The 22411-nt window shown below is 36.1% G+C and overlaps 1 protein-coding gene across 1 annotated transcript; it reads left to right on the top strand.

Annotated features, from left to right (window-relative positions):
- The first annotated feature begins 579 nt into the window (after positions 1 to 579).
- On the top strand, positions 580 to 19927 carry LOC129806715 (uncharacterized). The gene is made up of 4 exons (XM_055855487.1): positions 580 to 662; positions 17214 to 17255; positions 17315 to 17835; positions 19553 to 19927. The coding sequence occupies exons 1-4, from the start codon at positions 580 to 582 to the stop codon at positions 19564 to 19566; spliced, it is 660 nt and encodes a 219-aa protein (XP_055711462.1). The 3' UTR covers positions 19567 to 19927.
- The last annotated feature ends 2484 nt before the right edge of the window (positions 19928 to 22411 follow it).

Below are 22411 nucleotides of genomic sequence, written 5' to 3'. Positions count from 1 at the left end.
GTTATTTGGAATCGTCTTTCGTTCTCTTAACACTACACATAGCCACAAAAACTTGCTTTTTTTCTTGAAAATGGGAATTTTTAGATATTGATACTGATTTTAATTTAGTTTAATTTTTTGTCTATCTGCTGCTTTCTTTTCAGTGGTTTCAGTTTCACCGGAAGAAACTGAAGCGAATCTCCGGTATTGGGTATATTTGGACGAAATGTTCGCCTAGACTACCTCTAAAACATATCCGGAAATCATTGAAAAAGCTTGGGCCAATTTTGAGAAAAACCAAAAAACATGGTTTTGGAGAGGATAGTGGGGAAGGGAGGGGAAAAAACATCTAGAGATATTGTTTTTGTATTGGGGGTCATCGAAGACTGGAAGTCGATATCTCTTACCGTTAAAGCTCCAGAATGGTTACAAGTTCAAAAAAAAACACGATTATAATTGCTCGCTCTGTGAGTTTGAGCAGTAAAATAAGGGAAGAAATTGAAGATCGCCAATTTTGTGAATTGAGTAGGGGGAAGTGGGGCACCTTCGAATTAGAACAGCTTTGATGGTTATGAAAACTCGGAAGGAGTCTCCGACAGGATGGATTTTACGACAGTGACCTATGCTACGTTACTGGAGCGAGCTAATGGAGAGTCGCCAGGACTGAGGGAGGTTAATGCGAGGTACCCGGTCCCTTAAAGGGCAGGTAAGCAAACTTTGAAATTGGGTATTTTTCAAGGTACTCCACAAACCAATTTCGAAGCAAAATTACATAATGGTAAGGTTCAATTTCATTTAAAAATATGCTGCTCAACTTCAAAGGTGCCCCACTTCCACCCTACTTGATATCTAAGAATACAATAAAGTTATTAGCAATATTTAACTAGCAAGGTTCTACCCAAAAGTACGACTAAATCAGAAAAAATCAATGTGCCTTGCAGTTTATTGCATTTTATAATGTTAATTGCTGGGAATCAAGTGGAGGATCTCAATACCAATATCTAGTCCCCTGGGGGAGTACACTTTGACACCATGAAACTTGTACCATATACGGACTTATCAATCAACGCGGTTTTCAATCATTCAACTTAGTTCGTTTGCAAAGTAAAATTTGAATTATCGGAAGGCATCAGGCACTGAAATTTGTACAAAAGGAGGATTAAAGTCAATACCCCCTTTAGTGGTTTTCTGGGTTGAGTTAAGATTATGTGAATGAACATTCTCGGAAAATTTACGAAGTGAATCTTATCAATCAAAAACATATTAGACAACCAATGTCAGATGCTATGTATTAGTTCATCTGTTGAGAACAACTATGGCTAAGGGATCCATTGACTGATTTTGATCAATCCTTAATGAAATTGGACTACAAGACAGATTTCCATCAATTTTCAATGGTTATGCCCGTTATGCCTAATGTACATCAAGCGTTTCAAAACAATTGAATTCACAATGAATTGAGAATAACTGTTGAATGGCGAATAAAACTTTGAAAGCTACAGATGGTCAATGGATTCTATTGGATAATTTGACAATAGTAAAATTTATAAAGCATAGTTATATAGGTTAAATGTTGGCAAATAGAGATCTCCCACGTTATTTGCTTACGGAATGATGAATGTTTGTGCTGAACTTTTCAACTACCCCAGAGGTGTTTCTTACCACATTTTATGTGGAACACATGCTAAAAGATTGATGAGAAGGTGTGATACAATCAAACATCTTGTCGATTAGTTTCTCCGTTTCAAAAGCAAATGGGACAAAATCTATCTGTATCAAAAATATATCACTAGAGTGCCAATACTGTATAGTTATAAATATAAGAAGTAGGAAACTGTTCGGAAGCTGGGGAAAGATAAATTTAGAAAAAAAGCATATCAGATATTTTCACAATCTATTTTTAAACAAATCCTTTTAACCTTTGAATAGTTTACTGATTTTTTTGTAAATACTTTATATGGAATATTTAATCGAGTCCGGGTTGCAAAAAAATACTCAAAAATATATACTCGATTGACTTCCCATATCCGAAAATGGGCTCTAAATATAAATTCTGAATAATTTTAATTGTTAGGGACCTTAATGGGGACTTTTTAATAATTATTATGAATATTTAACCTATGAAAATGTTAAGGAATGAATCAGTTTTAGTGTTAAGTTTAAAGTAGTTTTACTTTACTGCTAGGAGGGATGTCCTAAAACTGTTAACACATATTCTAATTAAACTATTAACTACTTAGTGGAAGGCTTTTAGGCTTCGCACATACTTTGGCTTTGAAAATTTCATATTTTTAGGGGCCCATCAAGCGTAATAAAAAGTGAAGCCATTTTTTACTTTTCCTTCTAAAAATTTTGCAGATATTGCACCGCGCCTTAAACAAATTTGCTCGTAGTTCTTGTATTATTTCGGCGAATATAATGCGAAATATGTATTTTTAGATAGCTTTTAATACACGATTTTAAATTATATCAGACTGATAAGTAAATTCTCTTTAGGATAAAACTTTCCGATAGTCTTCAGTGCCTCTATGCAATAATGTATGGAAAAATGAAATGTCGAGAAGCCCCTGATATTTTTCTTATAATCTCTGAATAAATTTGATCTAATTTTTCAAGAAATGTGTGATTTAAGACTATCTATCTAAATGTATGGCCATAAATAAGTCATATTAATTAAAGAGATATTTGAATAATGTGAACAGTTCAAAGCCAGAGTGTGTGCGAAGCCTGAAAAAATCCTCTAAGTTTTTGAGAGTCGGTGATGTGCTTCACCACAATGCAATGATACAAAAAGAATTCTTTCAAATTCAATAACTTTTAATAAAAATATTGTTATTATTTATTTAATCACAAAAATAGGGTCGTTCCTCTTACAAATAAGTTAATTAAGACAAAGAAAAAAAAGAGAAAGAAGCAAAGAAACAAAGTTAGATACTTTCTTGGATCCAGCCTGTTGATAGAACTCGAAAATTGCAGCCGCTGAAATAGGTCACTACCCGGAATCGAATTAAATAAATTGGCGCCTTTTACAAAGAGCGATCGAACCTTGAACCTTAGACCGTCTTCAGACTAAAGGTTTAGCCTAGTTTCTTAAAGCCTCAAAATCCTAAATAGCAACCAATTTAATTTGTTCTTCTGATTCAGATAGATTAATTCCCCTTAATAGTCCATTTCTACGGCCGAAAATAGACACAGGCTGATCCTGGAGAATACTCGGCTTTAAAAATTTGGCGTTAAAGGAACAGCCCAAACTATCATACATTGAGGATTTAGGATCAAGGATTAGCGTTTACTGCGTAAATTTCTATTAAATCTCCACACTTTGATAGCTGAAAGACTTCTTACGTGCAAAATCAATGGTTTTTTCGTATAGAAAGGAGCACTCTCTGACCTTCCCATTACTCCGCTCTTAATACATTTTAAGATTTTGCGACATTGCGTACCTATTATTCTCCATGTTTCTTCACTCAATTGACATTTCAAAAAGCACTCAAACACACCTAAAGTGAAGCTTTTATTTTCAGCACTGGCGCTGATGTCGCCTAATCCTCGTAATTTTACTAGACCTCGCGAATTTAAAAGATCAGCCTGATCCTCCAAATTTTGGGCTGATCTGTGAGTGTATCGACATCAATCCTCTTTTCGGGCTGATCCTTAAGTCGATCCCTGTGTCTATTTTGGGCCTTAGGCCTGAAGTCCGTATTAGGTACTAAATTTCGACACACCTTGGCCGAACCCCTCCCTAACCAGAAGACTGGACAGGTACTCGGAACATCCATAGATCAACAGATGAAACGGGAATAGAACAGCTCTCATCTTCATTAAAGATATAAGATTCAATTTCAATTAAATTCAATTTATTTAATTTAAAATAGGACAAACTGTCCTCTGTACAAAATTGGCCCTATACAATAAAGTAAGGTAGGTTAGGAGCCTGCAGAGGCCACATGACTCAGGATAAGCTCCCTGTTTCGCTCTCTGGGCAAAGTGTTCCAGAGCATGACACCCAACACAAAAATGGAGTTGCGAAAATTGCGACTCCCTGAACCAGGCACACAGAGACACGAAAAACAGGAGGTTGGTAGCAACCACAAGCTCTGCGAGGTACCGCGGCTTACCAGAGGAAAGAAGTCTGGAGATGAAATCCACCACACGGGTTTCGAGATAACCGGGCAGTGGAAGCCCAAGAATGGAGTCGATAAATGCAGAAATATGATCATATTTACGAAGTCAGAAGACATACCGCAAACAGTCTCAGACGATTTAGAGCATCATGGTGTGTTCGAAAGAACAGCTCGCACCCATAGGTAAAGTTTTTTTATCTTCTTCTAAGATCACAGACAATGAAGACGTTTCTGTGAGGAGTTATGTGGTCCCGGTGACTTAACCGCAGGAGCAGATACATAACTGATATAATCATTGAAAGAAACTGTAAGACGACGGATTTTGTCATTATTCGCCGCAAAAAAAGCTCAGCTCCACAATTAAAAAAGGAAAGAAGAAGCGCTCGCGTCAAGATCAAGCGGGTATCATAGGGCGTCATGGTCCCGGAAACGTCTAAGTGCTCTAAGTGTATAGAGAGAACAGTTAACTTTACAACAAATAGATATGACATGATCAGACCTTGAGAGAGTTAAGTTGGCCAAGTCTTTTATCTAATCGACGAATGGGATAATTTCACCGTGCAGGTACAGTGGGTAGCACTCAAACGACACTGTTTTTTTTTAGAGATTAAGATAGTTTGGGATTTTCTAGGATTTAAGACTAGTCCATTTAATGATGCCCAGTGCTCAATACTGGAACGATTTGCATTCATAAAATCAAAAGGATGAAGAGGACTGTAGGGATCCTCCTCCAAATAAATTTTGAAGATCATCTGCATTATCTACATTAAGGTGAAATAAGCAATTTTGCAGGACTAATGGCAAATCATTAATAAAGAGAGAGAATAGAAGATGACCGAGAATTGTACCTTGACCAATGCCCAGACTTAAGGGAGAATGTGGTGAAATATCCTCACCAAATTTGACATTCTGTGACCTTTCTGCAAATTAAGACCAAATGAGGGCAATTTTTGAAGATGAAAATTTGAAGAGCGTGCACAACTTATAACAAAGGTGGTCGTGATGAAGACTATCAAACGACTTTTTTGAAATCTAGAAGAACTAGTATCACAAAACGACCTCGATATAGAACCGTGGATATGTTGTAGTTTACTCTAAGAAGGGTGGACGTGGTGCTATGACCCTTTCTGATACCAGACTGGAAGCCAAAAAGCAAAGTATAGTAATTCAAATATTGAGAAATTTGTTCATGAAGTAAAGATTCGAATGCTTTTGAAAGAACAGGAAGAAGGCTAATAGGTCCAAAATCACGGCATGGTTCGCATAGAGTGAACCTTCAAACGATGCGAATTTTCTCTTTGTTTGCAAAGAGCTGACCTATTATTTCTCATCTCGTTTCATGAGCTTAATAATGATCTGTCTTATGGCTAAGAAATGACGAACTAGCTTTTTGCAAACAATGAGAAAATTTGCGTTGATTGAAGGTTCACTCTGTGCGAACCATGCCAACATTCCTCTACTAGAGCCCGTTTCCAAGAATCAGGATAGGTCGAAGCAACAATAACATGGTTGGAGAGATTGGTGACCACTGGGATGATAATCGGGAAAAGAATTTTAATGAAAATGTTTTTTAATATTTAATCAATGGTAACCCACAGGTCCCTTACCCTTTAAGAAAGAGAGGGCCAAAAATTGGGGATAAGAAAAATCACTTTTTCTGACTTCTTAAAGCAAAATATAACTCCAGAAGACCGTACAATAATTTTTTAAAAGGTTAAAGAATTAAGTGGTAAAAACAAATTGAATATAAATCATATTAATGCATTGGGTTTTCGAAGAGATAAAAAATCGATGTAAAGCCCTGTGGGAATCTTGTGTTTCGAAAAGAAAATTTCGAATGAAAATCCCCTTCTTTGAACGAGTCCTTGCGCTTTGTTACATTGGAACAGAGCCCTTATTTTGCTATTTCCGGTGGCGTGCTTTCATTGAGCGAACACGAAATGACCCCTGGGGTGCCTCAGGTGTATTCCTCATGTAGACAGAGATGAGTTGTAACATATTTGCACTGAGCGCGAGGGTAAGTTTAAATGGCAGAAAATTGATGTACAAGTCTTCGTCATCCCTGCTCATTCTTCTATTCCTGCTTCCGGCGCGACAACTCCATCATCCTTGCCATATCTCTCGAGCACTCTCTCTATTCAGGCCATTGTTGGTTGGATGTTTCACTTCGTTTGTCGACTTTCTTCTCATTTGTCATTATTGATTAAATTCCAATCGTGTCATTTTGATCCTTTTGTGTTCCGCCACAACTCTCGCATATATGGACGTGTGTATTGAATTTTCTCTCATTGGGGAAAATAAATTGGGTCAATTATTGATGTATTGCTAGATATTCTGCTGATTAAACAGTTCTACTCACGCCTCACAATTCACTGTACCTTTTTGAAGCTTTTTTTTCCTTCAGCACATATATCTTAGGCAATTTTGAAAACATCTCCTCCAAATGTTGTGATTCTTTTGTATACCGAAGGTTGGATCCCATTAGCAATTGAGTAAATAAAACATTTTGTGCTATTTTCGACAGAACATCCCTTTTAAAATTCACCGTCTTCTGCCAGGCGCAGCCATTTGGAACTTCCTCCCTCTGAGCCGCCCATTGAGAAAGTTCATCTGGTGTCGCCTATAACCGCAAAAATCTAAATTCAATTGACTCGATAAATTTCCACTGAATTGTATTTTATTTCTTGAAGTTAAAGAAAATGGGATAATACACATCCATCGATTTTTTTGCAAAATTTTGACTTCTTGCCACCTGAAGAATTCGCGAAAAAGACAAGACACAGATAAAGACCTCGGGACTTTGGTGATCCACCCTTAAGCTTCAGCCAGACCTAAGGTTTAGCCATTTAGCTTAATTTCATTAATTTCATATCATCCAAGATTTTTGGATCTCTTAAATTTTGAAAAACCACTAAAATTGATTATTACAGTAGAGCCCCGCTATAGGCCATCGCTCTATAGTCCACAATTTATTGACCATTGATTTCAAAACATTGATTTTAAGTTAGGTTATGTTTTTTAGTACGCGACATGCAATGTTGTCATAATTATTTTAATATATTTGGCAAACTTTATTTAGTAGTGGTGATAATTGTGATCCATATTGAAGAGAGCCAGGACAAGAAGCACAATAGCAAAGAAAGTGGAAGCCGTCGAGCAATTTCAATACTAAAATTCGTTGATAATTTAAAAAAATTACATGGACTATAATGCGACTCAAGTGTCAAATCTGGAACCAAATATGGACTATAGCGGGGCTCTACTGTACTCAAGATTTATAGATGCTGGGCTAAATATCCAATCTGAAAGGCGTATTATGGGAACGTAATAACGTAATTTCCATGGGTCTAAATGGGGCGGGGGGATAATGCAACACATAGCTTTTTCCCCTCAAGAGAGGGAAATTATGAGGAGAAATGAGGGGAATTATAATGAAAAAAGTCTAAGTGCATTGATTTTCTAAACTACAGAGTAAAAAGAATTACATTTTAACCCTCTGGTCACCTCGAAATTCGAACAGGAAATACTTCAGTCACCATTCCAATGAAACGAGAAGTCTTCGATTGCATCGACCGTTGTCGTATCTGTATTTGCTTTATATCTGCATTTGTTGTAGACTACGATACCAAACGTCGACACTTGCGTGAAATGCTGACATAAAAGAAATGCAGATATGACAAAGGTCAAACAAACCAACGAAGTAAAAATGTGTTTTACTTATCGAACTCAAAGAGAGAGCAGTTATATAGTCCATATTTTTTTCAACTTGTGACCCCCTCCTTCGCCTCCAAAACCATGTTTTTTGGATTATTTCGAAAACGGCTCCTACGATTAATTTCATTTTCGAATATATTTTAGAGGTAGTCAATGCGAATATTTCGTATTTAGACACCTACGTTCGAAAACCATTTCGATATCTTATTTTCGAAGATCAAAGTTGGAGGCCCTTGTAACCGATGAACAAACTTTATATATCATTAAATTTCCTAAAGATTATATTAATTGGATATTATTTCCTTTCGAATAACGAAATCCAGGAATACGTCGATTTAAAAAGCATCTGATTATCACATGCATGTTAATATTCCCCCCAGAATTTTGAGAGTTACAAAATTAACTATTAGAAAATATTTCGAAATGCACATGTTCCTTCGAAATGGAGGAATATGATCGATAAAAGACTCTTCGGTGATGGCCAGTGGATTCACTGCATAGAGAAAAACAACTGTTTTGAAGAACTCTTCAATCTTTCCCAGAGCTTTCGGTCCTGGATATGGACCTTCCTCAGTGGTCGACTAAGTATGTTTTTTTTTAATACTTTATGAGAATCGTTATTTTGTGTGGGATTGGGAAATATCATCACTTTTAACTAATCAGTTGGGAAGATTTCTTTGGGATTTTTTTCACTGATTTCAACTTTTTTTTAGCAATTTTCTTTTAGGTACGGATTTGATATGATGTGGTTTGGCGCTTTTCGTTAATAATTTTCTTTGTTACAAAGAAAATTTTTAACAAAAAGTGCACAAAAATCATACCAAATCCGTACCTAAAAGAAAATTGCTAAAAAAGTTGAAAATCAGTGAAAAAATTCTCAAAAAACCTTTCCAATTGTTAACTTGAAATTGATGATATTTCCCAATCCCACACAAAATAACGATTCTCATAAAGCATAAAAAAACATACTTAGTCGACCACTGAAGAAGGTTCATATCCAGACCGAAAGCTCTGGGCAAGATTGAAGAGTTCTTCAAAACAGTTGTTTTTCTTTGTGAAGTGACTTCAAATCCACTGGCCATCACCGAAGAGTCGTCTATCGATACATATCACGCCAGTTATTCATCCAATTATAGAGGAAAATGATTTTCAGCAGGGTTTTAAACTGATTAATGTCCTATAAGAATGTGCTTAGAAACCTCTTTGGGATACAAAGAGCTCTAAAAAATCGATTTACCACAATTTGTCTCAGATTTCCCTCTAAACTATTTACAAGGGAAGGTGCGATAGCTTCTGACAATTCCATTTCTTATGTTTTGTTTTAAATTTGGTCATGGTTCTTTTCAGAAAATGTATGGAATAAACCTGGGTATTAAAATATATTTTGCATTGGATCAAACTCATTAACACTAAACCTACCAACCGTTTTTGGTCTTTTTTCCTAGTGCGCTCGGTCTAATGACAGACCGGCGTAGTGTAGGATACTAAACAATTTTTCTTGGGAAAGAGGAAAAAATTAAAATTGAAACACTGAAAAATATATTATATGCATATTTTAAGATATTCATAAAGTTTGATAGTGACATTGTACCGCTTAAATATGTGTTAGTTTTAAAAAGTTTTTAAACCGGTCAATTTGACCGGGTCTTGGTAGGTTTAGTGTTAAAGAACATATGAACGAGATTGAGTTATCTAAAACTTGAATCGTCTGAAGAGGCACTTTCCCCTAAAATTGAAAAAAAAAAAAAAGATTTTCGTCATATTTTGCAGATTTGTTGCGGATGTCATATGTTTTAGTGGTTGATTTGTAATATATAGAATTCGTTCTCCCTGCAAAGTTGAAGGATAGAAGTCTCAGCGGGAAAGTGGAAAATATCATCGCCAAGAAGAACTTATGTAAATATTTGCAGATGTTTCTCTGAGATTTTAAGTGAAAAGTAAATTTTACCACTTATGCCATCATTCATACAATAACCAAGCCCAAATGTATTTTGCAATATTAAATACAATTTATGAAAATACCAAACTTAACGACAAAGTGGTTGCGCTGGTATTAAACATCAAAATCAGTTTGTCAGTTGCACGCATTGATGTTATAAAAGTTTTCATTTTGCCAACTTACTTACAAATAGTTCGGCCAAGAATGATTTACTAAAAATATTCATCATCTGAATTACTGTACAACATTATTTTTAAATACAAATTAATAAATCTATATACAGAAAATTAGAAAAATAAAACATAATGGTAACATAATAATTGTAAAATGTTGCGAGTAAAATAAATAAAAGATATTTCGAAGTGATTGTTTTTCCTATAAGTTCCTTTGAAGCTTTTGTGAATAAAGCGATACCGAGAAAAAGGGAGCATCCACAATGATAAATTTTCGCGGGAAAACTCTTCCTGGCTCCGTCACAGTTCAAATACAGGGAATATAAGTACTTGAGAGGCAAACATATCGATGTCGTGCTACTGAACAATTTTCCACAGAAACATAATGGCAAAGTTTATTATTACTTAGACTGTATTTCTGTCGCTGGGTTTCTCGATTGAAGGAACACGGTGTTTTGGTACAAAGGTAAAATTCGATTTATTTGGCTACAAACCCCTACTGTTATTGCTATCGTTGAAGGGGTATGATTCAACTTTAAGGCATTGGATATAAGAATTTTACGAAGAAATCATAAATTTTCAACTTCACCCTAGGATTCGTGATTAAGAAGTCTTTGAAAGTTCTGACGAAATTTTTGGAGGGGCGAAATTGCTTAAAACATAGTTTTGTCTTTTATGATTTGGAAGACATCCCAAAAATTCACCTCAAATTTACCATCGAAATTCATTTCATTTTAGGGGTGGAAACTTCCACCAAAATTTGGTTCAAGTTGTCAGTGTTTCTATTAATTAAGAGGAACTTTGAAACCCAATACAAAATTCCTTTTACACTTCGTGCTTGAAGTGGTTTATTGCTCAAAGATCCAATTTTATGATATGTATTTGGTAAACATTCTACAAATTGAGGAAATTCTATGGGAATTTCCTTGGTTGAGATGAAAATGGAGATTTTAGTACCAATAGTGTAGTATTCGTAGTATTCAACTCAAAAATTTACAACTACTACTTGCCTTAAACAAAGTTAATGGAAAACATAAAATAATGTTAATATTTTGATATTAATTATAAACATTCATTCACAGCAACGAATATTTAATTTTCTCAGTATAAATGCTACAAATTATGTTTATCATCTTAACATTAATTTCCTTTCATCTCTCAGTTTTTTAAATATCCACTATTTACACTCATCAAAACCGTACAAGTCTGTAAAATAAATTTATTGGGCATTGTAGTGAAATACACTAGTTGGTGTAATAGTTCGTGTAGGACTTGTTCTAATTTTCTATAATGAATGCTTATGTGCATGGACATGTATGCGTACACATGTAGCATGGTGCAAATAAAACATAATTCATAATATTTAAAATTAAATATTTTGCCAATTTTTTATCCAGCTTATCTAATGGTAAGAACCCAATTTTTTCCTGAAAATAATTCGTGTATGACCTGTTCTAATTTTCTATGATGACTGATTATGTGCATGGACATGTATGCGTACACATGTAGCATGGTGCAAATAAAACATAATTCATAATATTTAAAATTAAATATTTTGCCAATTTTTTATCCAGCTTATCTAATGGTAAGAACTCAATTTTTTCCTGAAAATAATTCGTGTATGATCTGTTCTAATTTTCTATGATGACTGATTATGTGCATGGACATGTATGCGTACACATGTAGCATGGTGCAAATAAAACATAATTCATAATATTTAAAATTAAATATTTTGCCAATTTTTTATCCAGCTTATCTAATGGTAAGAACCCAATTTTTTCCTGAAAATAATTCGTGTATGACCTGTTCTAATTTTCTATGATGACTGATTATGTGCATGGACATGTATGCGTACACATGTAGCATGGTGCAAATAAAACATAATTCATAATATTTAAAATTAAATATTTTGCCAATTTTTTATCCAGCTTATCTAATGGTAAGAACCCAATTTTTTCCTGAAAATAATTCGTGTATGACCTGTTCTAATTTTCTATGATGACTGATTATGTGCATGGACATGTATGCGTACACATGTAGCATGGTGCAAATAAAACATAATTCATAATATTTAAAATTAAATATTTTGCCAATTTTTTATCCAGCTTATCTAATGGTAAGAACCCAATTTTTTCCTGAAAATAATTCGTGTATGACCTGTTCTAATTTTCTATGATGACTGATTATGTGCATGGACATGTATGCGTACACATGTAGCATGGTGCAAATAAAACATAATTCATAATATTTAAAATGAAATATTTTGCCAATTTTTTATCCAGCTTATCTAATGGTAAGAACCCAATTTTTTCCTGAAAATAATTCGTGTATGACCTGTTCTAATTTTCTATGATGACTGATTATGTGCATGGACATGTATGCGTACACATGTAGCATGGTGCAAATAAAACATAATTCATAATATTTAAAATTAAATATTTTGCCAATTTTTTATCCAGCTTATCTAATGGTAAGAACTCAATTTTTTCCTGAAAATAATTCGTGTATGATCTGTTCTAATTTTCTATGATGACTGATTATGTGCATGGACATGTATGCGTACACATGTAGCATGGTGCAAATAAAACATAATTCATAATATTTAAAATTAAATATTTTGCCAATTTTTTATCCAGCTTATCTAATGGTAAGAACTCAATTTTTTCCTGAAAATAATTCGTGTATGATCTGTTCTAATTTTCTATGATGACTGATTATGTGCATGGACATGTATGCGTACACATGTAGCATGGTGCAAATAAAACATAATTCATAATATTTAAAATTAAATATTTTGCCAATTTTTTATCCAGCTTATCTAATGGTAAGAACCCAATTTTTTCCTGAAAATAATTCGTGTATGACCTGTTCTAATTTTCTATGATGACTGATTATGTGCATGGACATGTATGCGTACACATGTAGCATGGTGCAAATAAAACATAATTCATAATATTTAAAATTAAATATTTTGCCAATTTTTTATCCAGCTTATCTAATGGTAAGAACTCAATTTTTTCCTGAAAATAATTCGTGTATGATCTGTTCTAATTTTCTATGATGACTGATTATGTGCATGGACATGTATGCGTACACATGTAGCATGGTGCAAATAAAACATAATTCATAATATTTAAAATTAAATATTTTGCCAATTTTTTATCCAGCTTATCTAATGGTAAGAACTCAATTTTTTCCTGAAAATAATTCGTGTATGATCTGTTCTAATTTTCTATGATGACTGATTATGTGCATGGACATGTATGCGTACACATGTAGCATGGTGCAAATAAAACATAATTCATAATATTTAAAATTAAATATTTTGCTAATTTTTTATCCAGCTTATCTAATGGTAAGAACCCAATTTTTTCCTGAAAATAATTCGTGTATGACCTGTTCTAATTTTCTATGATGACTGATTATGTGCATGGACATGTATGCGTACACATGTAGCATGGTGCAAATAAAACATAATTCATAATATTTAAAATGAAATATTTTGCCAATTTTTTATCCAGCTTATCTAATGGTAAGAACCCAATTTTTTCCTGAAAATAATTCGTGTATGACCTGTTCTAATTTTCTATGATGACTGATTATGTGCATGGACATGTATGCGTACACATGTAGCATGGTGCAAATAAAACATAATTCATAATATTTAAAATTAAATATTTTGCCAATTTTTTATCCAGCTTATCTAATGGTAAGAACTCAATTTTTTCCTGAAAATAATTCGTGTATGATCTGTTCTAATTTTCTATGATGACTGATTATGTGCATGGACATGTATGCGTACACATGTAGCATGGTGCAAATAAAACATAATTCATAATATTTAAAATTAAATATTTTGCCAATTTTTTATCCAGCTTATCTAATGGTAAGAACTCAATTTTTTCCTGAAAATAATTCGTGTATGATCTGTTCTAATTTTCTATGATGACTGATTATGTGCATGAACATGTATGCGTACACATGTAGCATGGTGCAAATAAAACATAATTCATAATATTTAAAATTAAATATTTTGCCAATTTTTTATCCAGCTTATCTAATGGTAAGAACTCAATTTTTTCCTGAAAATAATTCGTGTATGATCTGTTCTAATTTTCTATGATGACTGATTATGTGCATGGACATGTATGCGTACACATGTAGCATGGTGCAAATAAAACATAATTCATAATATTTAAAATTAAATATTTTGCCAATTTTTTATCCAGCTTATCTAATGGTAAGAACTCAATTTTTTCCTGAAAATAATTCGTGTATGATCTGTTCTAATTTTCTATGATGACTGATTATGTGCATGGACATGTATGCGTACACATGTAGCATGGTGCAAATAAAACATAATTCATAATATTTAAAATTAAATATTTTGCCAATTTTTTATCCAGCTTATCTAATGGTAAGAACCCAATTTTTTCCTGAAAATAATTCGTGTATGACCTGTTCTAATTTTCTATGATGACTGATTATGTGCATGGACATGTATGCGTACACATGTAGCATGGTGCAAATAAAACATAATTCATAATATTTAAAATTAAATATTTTGCCAATTTTTTATCCAGCTTATCTAATGGTAAGAACTCAATTTTTTCCTGAAAATAATTCGTGTATGATCTGTTCTAATTTTCTATGATGACTGATTATGTGCATGGACATGTATGCGTACACATGTAGCATGGTGCAAATAAAACATAATTCATAATATTTAAAATTAAATATTTTGCCAATTTTTTATCCAGCTTATCTAATGGTAAGAACTCAATTTTTTCCTGAAAATAATTCGTGTATGATCTGTTCTAATTTTCTATGATGACTGATTATGTGCATGGACATGTATGCGTACACATGTAGCATGGTGCAAATAAAACATAATTCATAATATTTAAAATTAAATATTTTGCCAATTTTTTATCCAGCTTATCTAATGGTAAGAACTCAATTTTTTCCTGAAAATAATTCGTGTATGATCTGTTCTAATTTTCTATGATGACTGATTATGTGCATGGACATGTATGCGTACACATGTAGCATGGTGCAAATAAAACATAATTCATAATATTTAAAATTAAATATTTTGCCAATTTTTTATCCAGCTTATCTAATGGTAAGAACTCAATTTTTTCCTGAAAATAATTCGTGTATGATCTGTTCTAATTTTCTATGATGACTGATTATGTGCATGGACATGTATGCGTACACATGTAGCATGGTGCAAATAAAACATAATTCATAATATTTAAAATTAAATATTTTGCCAATTTTTTATCCAGCTTATCTAATGGTAAGAACCCAATTTTTTCCTGAAAATAATTCGTGTATGACCTGTTCTAATTTTCTATGATGACTGATTATGTGCATGGACATGTATGCGTACACATGTAGCATGGTGCAAATAAAACATAATTCATAATATTTAAAATTAAATATTTTGCCAATTTTTTATCCAGCTTATCTAATGGTAAGAACTCAATTTTTTCCTGAAAATAATTCGTGTATGATCTGTTCTAATTTTCTATGATGACTGATTATGTGCATGGACATGTATGCGTACACATGTAGCATGGTGCAAATAAAACATAATTCATAATATTTAAAATTAAATATTTTGCCAATTTTTTATCCAGCTTATCTAATGGTAAGAACCCAATTTTTTCCTGAAAATAATTCGTGTATGATCTGTTCTAATTTTCTATGATGACTGATTATGTGCATGGACATGTATGCGTACACATGTAGCATGGTGCAAATAAAACATAATTCATAATATTTAAAATTAAATATTTTGCCAATTTTTTATCCAGCTTATCTAATGGTAAGAACTCAATTTTTTCCTGAAAATAATTCGTGTATGATCTGTTCTAATTTTCTATGATGACTGATTATGTGCATGGACATGTATGCGTACACATGTAGCATGGTGCAAATAAAACATAATTCATAATATTTAAAATTAAATATTTTGCCAATTTTTTATCCAGCTTATCTAATGGTAAGAACCCAATTTTTTCCTGAAAATAATTCGTGTATGACCTGTTCTAATTTTCTATGATGACTGATTATGTGCATGGACATGTATGCGTACACATGTAGCATGGTGCAAATAAAACATAATTCATAATATTTAAAATTAAATATTTTGCCAATTTTTTATCCAGCTTATCTAATGGTAAGAACTCAATTTTTTCCTGAAAATAATTCGTGTATGATCTGTTCTAATTTTCTATGATGACTGATTATGTGCATGGACATGTATGCGTACACATGTAGCATGGTGCAAATAAAACATAATTCATAATATTTAAAATTAAATATTTTGCCAATTTTTTATCCAGCTTATCTAATGGTAAGAACTCAATTTTTTCCTGAAAATAATTCGTGTATGATCTGTTCTAATTTTCTATGATGACTGATTATGTGCATGGACATGTATGCGTACACATGTAGCATGGTGCAAATAAAACATAATTCATAATATTTAAAATTAAATATTTTGCCAATTTTTTATCCAGCTTATCTAATGGTAAGAACTCAATTTTTTCCTGAAAATAATTCGTGTATGATCTGTTCTAATTTTCTATGATGACTGATTATGTGCATGGACATGTATGCGTACACATGTAGCATGGTGCAAATAAAACATAATTCATAATATTTAAAATTAAATATTTTGCCAATTTTTTATCCAGCTTATCTAATGGTAAGAACTCAATTTTTTCCTGAAAATAATTCGTGTATGATCTGTTCTAATTTTCTATGATGACTGATTATGTGCATGGACATGTATGCGTACACATGTAGCATGGTGCAAATAAAACATAATTCATAATATTTAAAATTAAATATTTTGCCAATTTTTTATCCAGCTTATCTAATGGTAAGAACCCAATTTTTTCCTGAAAATAATTCGTGTATGACCTGTTCTAATTTTCTATGATGACTGATTATGTGCATGGACATGTATGCGTACACATGTAGCATGGTGCAAATAAAACATAATTCATAATATTGTTGTGGATGGGACTTCCGGGAAGGCAGCTGATCGTGGAAAAGGGGCTCGACGATGAATTCTGGAGGGAATCTGTCCCCTTTGACAGATGAACCAATGACAACACAACCTTTTAGTTTACTTCTGGGTTTTATTAAATTTCCACTAGGGGCGCTATCAGCGCAAATGTACAAAGTCGATAATGCAGGCAAAGTACAAGGTTATGTCTTCAAGAGGCAAATGTCAAGAGTTGTTTTGGTTTTGTGGTGATGTGGTAGTGATCGTGACTGGGGGCTTTCCTGGACTATCAGAGGGTTTTGGTGAGTAATTCCTTTTCCGCCTGCTTCACCCAGGCCTGATCTCCTTTGTCTAACAACAGCTGGAGGGTATACAGCGGTGACAAAGCCAACAGCTGGAGCAAGAAGATCCTCCTTGGCGTAGAGGACAGGGTGGTTAGGCAACTCTCTCAAGGGCCCCCGTGGGGGTGGGTTTATCCCAGCACAGCCAATGCCTTCCGTCTCAAGGCCAGAGGCTTCTACGAGCTGCTTCCGGTGATGGTGTCGCGGCTTAGCTCGTGTCAACAGCCTACTTGGGGGCCGAGGTTACTCCCGGACGAAATGAGGGTGGCCAAAATGCAGGTGAACACCAGTATAGGGTGTCTTGGGTGCAACACAACCTCTACGTGGCAACAGACTTCACGGAGATGCTGCCCCAGACCAGAGGGTTCACCAGGGCACGTAATCCCTCACGCAACGTCTGCAGGGAGATCAGGCTTCTGGCTTTTCCAGACTACACTCTCAGGGAGTCCGGATCTTTCACCGCACGGGGTCGCCCGAGAAAAGGGAAATCACTGCTGGAGTTCGATCCTCGAGCACCGCAAAACCCACAAGGGAAGGAAAGGTAAGTAGAGTGTGTGAGAGGGAGGGAAATTTTAGCGCACTAGGAGCTATTTAGAACGCTGGTGTCATCAGCGATTCTAGATGCTCTCATCCAGTGCAAAAGTAAGGGTTATAGTGCCACCGGAAGCTATTTAGTGCGCTAGACTCAGCCCGCGCTTCTAAATGCTTCTGACCAGGGCAATACAGAGGGGCTCTCAAGTGCTACCGGGAGCTATTTAGAGCGCTAGATTAACCCGCGCCTCTGAATGCTCTATCCAGCAACAGTAGAGGTGACAGGAATGGCCACTGAGAGCTATAAGGAGCGTGGCTTTTATGCTACGCTGCGGTATGCTACCTGATCAGTGGAAGAGTGGGAAGGAGACGACTTACTTATTTCTCTCTCGCTCTCTCTCTTTAGGTCACACATACACTAAATTCACCAGTCTTGGCCTTTAGAGTGTGACAATGGAATTGATTACATTGTCAAAACCAACAACTAGGTCATTGCCCGATATTTCTGGTGTTCGCCTGAAGTATACGGGGATTTTACAAAAAGGCATTTTTCGCCCCTAAAACACTCATAGGGTGCCGAATCCCACCCCAAAAGGATTCGACACAACACTGCCCTCCTCCTAGTTCTGGCCGTCCCGGCCAGCATTAACACCCCGGTAAGGAGCTAAACGATTCACGTGAGCAATGCGGGAGCGACCTCTAGCCTTCTTCCGGATACGATATACCACCTCATTTATCTTCTCGGACACCAAATAGGGCCCATCCCAGTCACTCTGTAACTTGGGAGACCTTCCCACCTTCCTAAGGGGTTTGTACCACCAAACAGGCTGCCCTGGTGCAAAGGTCAAGAGATGCTGAGTGTGGTCATAGTAGTCCTTGGCCACTCGAGGAAAAAATTGCAAGCGTTCTCGCCCCTTCCGGTGTATGTCGTTCATTGTCTGACGTGGATTTTCTACGACATGTAGATCAGGTCTATCCTTAGACGGCTTTCCGCACTCCATTGGGAATTTCCTGGGTGGTGGCTTAATGGGAGCGTTATCTCCTGTGTCTATCGGGTGCTCCACTAACTGAGTGCGCCCAATACCCCGTGGTACTTTGGAGAAAACTTCCGATTGCTTCCTCGGCAGCACCTTCTCCATCTCGGCTCGAGTCTCACTGCGGGGAGCTAGGACGACAGCCTCACTAGCACATATCCGCACCATCCCTTCCTCACCAATAGTCCTCTCCATAACCTTCTCAGAGAAAGTTAATTTCATTGATTCGGCACCACCCTCTAGAGTTTCAAAAACCCTTTCATCCCTGTGTGGTTGAGAGGGCAAACGCCCAGTCCGAACCTGAGTCACCCAGATCTCGGATTCAGCAGGTAAGGCATTAGGGGTTCCCTGAGGGGCGATGACCTCATCATGGGTCGCAGGTAGTGGGTCAGAGGCCAAAAACCCCGGACGGCTGGACTCCAAGGTAGCACGATCTCCCTCCAAAATCTGAGCGATGCTCGGGAAATTTTCGGCTGCCGCACGCCCACCAGGAGCTTCAGTCGAACATAGCTCAGGTGATACCTGAAAAGAGGCCTCTTCCGGCGGTACTTGCCCAGCCGGTAGAGGGGCATCTCCGGATAGTCTTCCGGTCATTTGAAACGTCCAAAAACAGATTTGCTGTCTCAATTCCATTATTTCCCTCTCCGTGCGCTCATTGCGCTGCCTCTGTAACTCCTCATTTCTCCTTTGCAGGTCCAAGATTCTAGTCAAAGTGGAGCTTTGACGGGCTTCAGAATTTTCCCGCAGGGTGCGAAATTCTTGCAGAAACCCATCGTACCTCTCCATCCTGTCCGTGAGCCACTCCTTCAATCCGTCCAATATCTGGCTGGTCTCAGCTGCCTCCATACTCGCAAGTGGTCAGGCAAATCCCACTTCTGACACCAGTGTTGTGGATGGGACTTCCGGGAAGGCAGCTGATCGTGGAAAAGGGGCTCGACGATGAATTCTGGAGGGAATCTGTCCCCTTTGACAGATGAACCAATGACAACACAACCTTTTAGTTTACTTCTGGGTTTTATTAAATTTCCACTAGGGGCGCTATCAGCGCAAATGTACAAAGTCGATAATGCAGGCAAAGTACAAGGTTATGTCTTCAAGAGGCAAATGTCAAGAGTTGTTTTGGTTTTGTGGTGATGTGGTAGTGATCGTGACTGGGGGCTTTCCTGGACTATCAGAGGGTTTTGGTGAGTAATTCCTTTTCCGCCTGCTTCACCCAGGCCTGATCTCCTTTGTCTAACAACAGCTGGAGGGTATACAGCGGTGACAAAGCCAACAGCTGGAGCAAGAAGATCCTCCTTGGCGTAGAGGACAGGGTGGTTAGGCAACTCTCTCAAGGGCCCCCGTGGGGGTGGGTTTATCCCAGCACAGCCAATGCCTTCCGTCTCAAGGCCAGAGGCTTCTACGAGCTGCTTCCGGTGATGGTGTCGCGGCTTAGCTCGTGTCAACAGCCTACTTGGGGGCCGAGGTTACTCCCGGACGAAATGAGGGTGGCCAAAATGCAGGTGAACACCAGTATAGGGTGTCTTGGGTGCAACACAACCTCTACGTGGCAACAGACTTCACGGAGATGCTGCCCCAGACCAGAGGGTTCACCAGGGCACGTAATCCCTCACGCAACGTCTGCAGGGAGATCAGGCTTCTGGCTTTTCCAGACTACACTCTCAGGGAGTCCGGATCTTTCACCGCACGGGGTCGCCCGAGAAAAGGGAAATCACTGCTGGAGTTCGATCCTCGAGCACCGCAAAACCCACAAGGGAAGGAAAGGTAAGTAGAGTGTGTGAGAGGGAGGGAAATTTTAGCGCACTAGGAGCTATTTAGAACGCTGGTGTCATCAGCGATTCTAGATGCTCTCATCCAGTGCAAAAGTAAGGGTTATAGTGCCACCGGAAGCTATTTAGTGCGCTAGACTCAGCCCGCGCTTCTAAATGCTTCTGACCAGGGCAATACAGAGGGGCTCTCAAGTGCTACCGGGAGCTATTTAGAGCGCTAGATTAACCCGCGCCTCTGAATGCTCTATCCAGCAACAGTAGAGGTGACAGGAATGGCCACTGAGAGCTATAAGGAGCGTGGCTTTTATGCTACGCTGCGGTATGCTACCTGATCAGTGGAAGAGTGGGAAGGAGACGACTTACTTATTTCTCTCTCGCTCTCTCTCTTTAGGTCACACATACACTAAATTCACCAGTCTTGGCCTTTAGAGTGTGACAATGGAATTGATTACATTGTCAAAACCAACAACTAGGTCATTGCCCGATATTTCTGGTGTTCGCCTGAAGTATACGGGGATTTTACAAAAAGGCATTTTTCGCCCCTAAAACACTCATAGGGTGCCGAATCCCACCCCAAAAGGATTCGACACAACAATATTTAAAATTAAATATTTTGCCAATTTTTTATCCAGCTTATCTAATGGTAAGAACTCAATTTTTTCCTGAAAATAATTCGTGTATGATCTGTTCTAATTTTCTATGATGACTGATTATGTGCATGGACATGTATGCGTACACATGTAGCATGGTGCAAATAAAACATAATTCATAATAATTAAAATTAAATATTTTGCCAATTTTTTATCCAGCTTATCTAATGGTAAGAACCCAATTTTTTCCTGAAAATAATTCGTGTATGACCTGTTCTAATTTTCTATGATGACTGATTATGTGCATGGACATGTATGCGTACACATGTAGCATGGTGCAAATAAAACATAATTCATAATATTTAAAATTAAATATTTTGCCAATTTTTTATCCAGCTTATCTAATGGTAAGAACCCAATTTTTTCCTGAAAATAATTCGTGTATGACCTGTTCTAATTTTCTATGATGACTGATTATGTGCATGGACATGTATGCGTACACATGTAGCATGGTGCAAATAAAACATAATTCATAATATTTAAAATTAAATATTTTGCCAATTTTTTATCCAGCTTATCTAATGGTAAGAACTCAATTTTTTCCTGAAAATAATTCGTGTATGATCTGTTCTAATTTTCTATGATGACTGATTATGTGCATGGACATGTATGCGTACACATGTAGCATGGTGCAAATAAAACATAATTCATAATATTTAAAATTAAATATTTTGCCAATTTTTTATCCAGCTTATCTAATGGTAAGAACCCAATTTTTTCCTGAAAATAATTCGTGTATGACCTGTTCTAATTTTCTATGATGACTGATTATGTGCATGGACATGTATGCGTACACATGTAGCATGGTGCAAATAAAACATAATTCATAATATTTAAAATTAAATATTTTGCCAATTTTTTATCCAGCTTATCTAATGGTAAGAACTCAATTTTTTCCTGAAAATAATTCGTGTATGATCTGTTCTAATTTTCTATGATGACTGATTATGTGCATGGACATGTATGCGTACACATGTAGCATGGTGCAAATAAAACATAATTCATAATAATTAAAATTAAATATTTTGCCAATTTTTTATCCAGCTTATCTAATGGTAAGAACCCAATTTTTTCCTGAAAATAATTCGTGTATGACCTGTTCTAATTTTCTATGATGACTGATTATGTGCATG

The sequence above is a fragment of the Phlebotomus papatasi genome, chromosome 3 (genome assembly GCF_024763615.1).
Source record: "Phlebotomus papatasi isolate M1 chromosome 3, Ppap_2.1, whole genome shotgun sequence".
NCBI lineage: Eukaryota > Metazoa > Arthropoda > Insecta > Diptera > Psychodidae > Phlebotomus > Phlebotomus papatasi.
The sequence above is the reverse complement of the archived record's forward strand: the minus strand, read 5'-3'. Positions and strand labels throughout refer to the sequence as shown.

Bases quoted from the DNA above. Each gene is read 5' to 3' on its own strand.
- LOC129806715 (XM_055855487.1), top strand. From the start codon at position 580: ATGGATTTTACGACAGTGACCTATGCTACGTTACTGGAGCGAGCTAAT. The intron at 663-17,213 runs GTACCCGGTCCC...GTGATGTGGTAG, and splicing joins CTGAGGGAGGTTAATGCGAG to TGATCGTGACTGGGGGCTTT. The intron at 17,256-17,314 runs GTGAGTAATTCC...GTCTAACAACAG, and splicing joins TGGACTATCAGAGGGTTTTG to CTGGAGGGTATACAGCGGTG.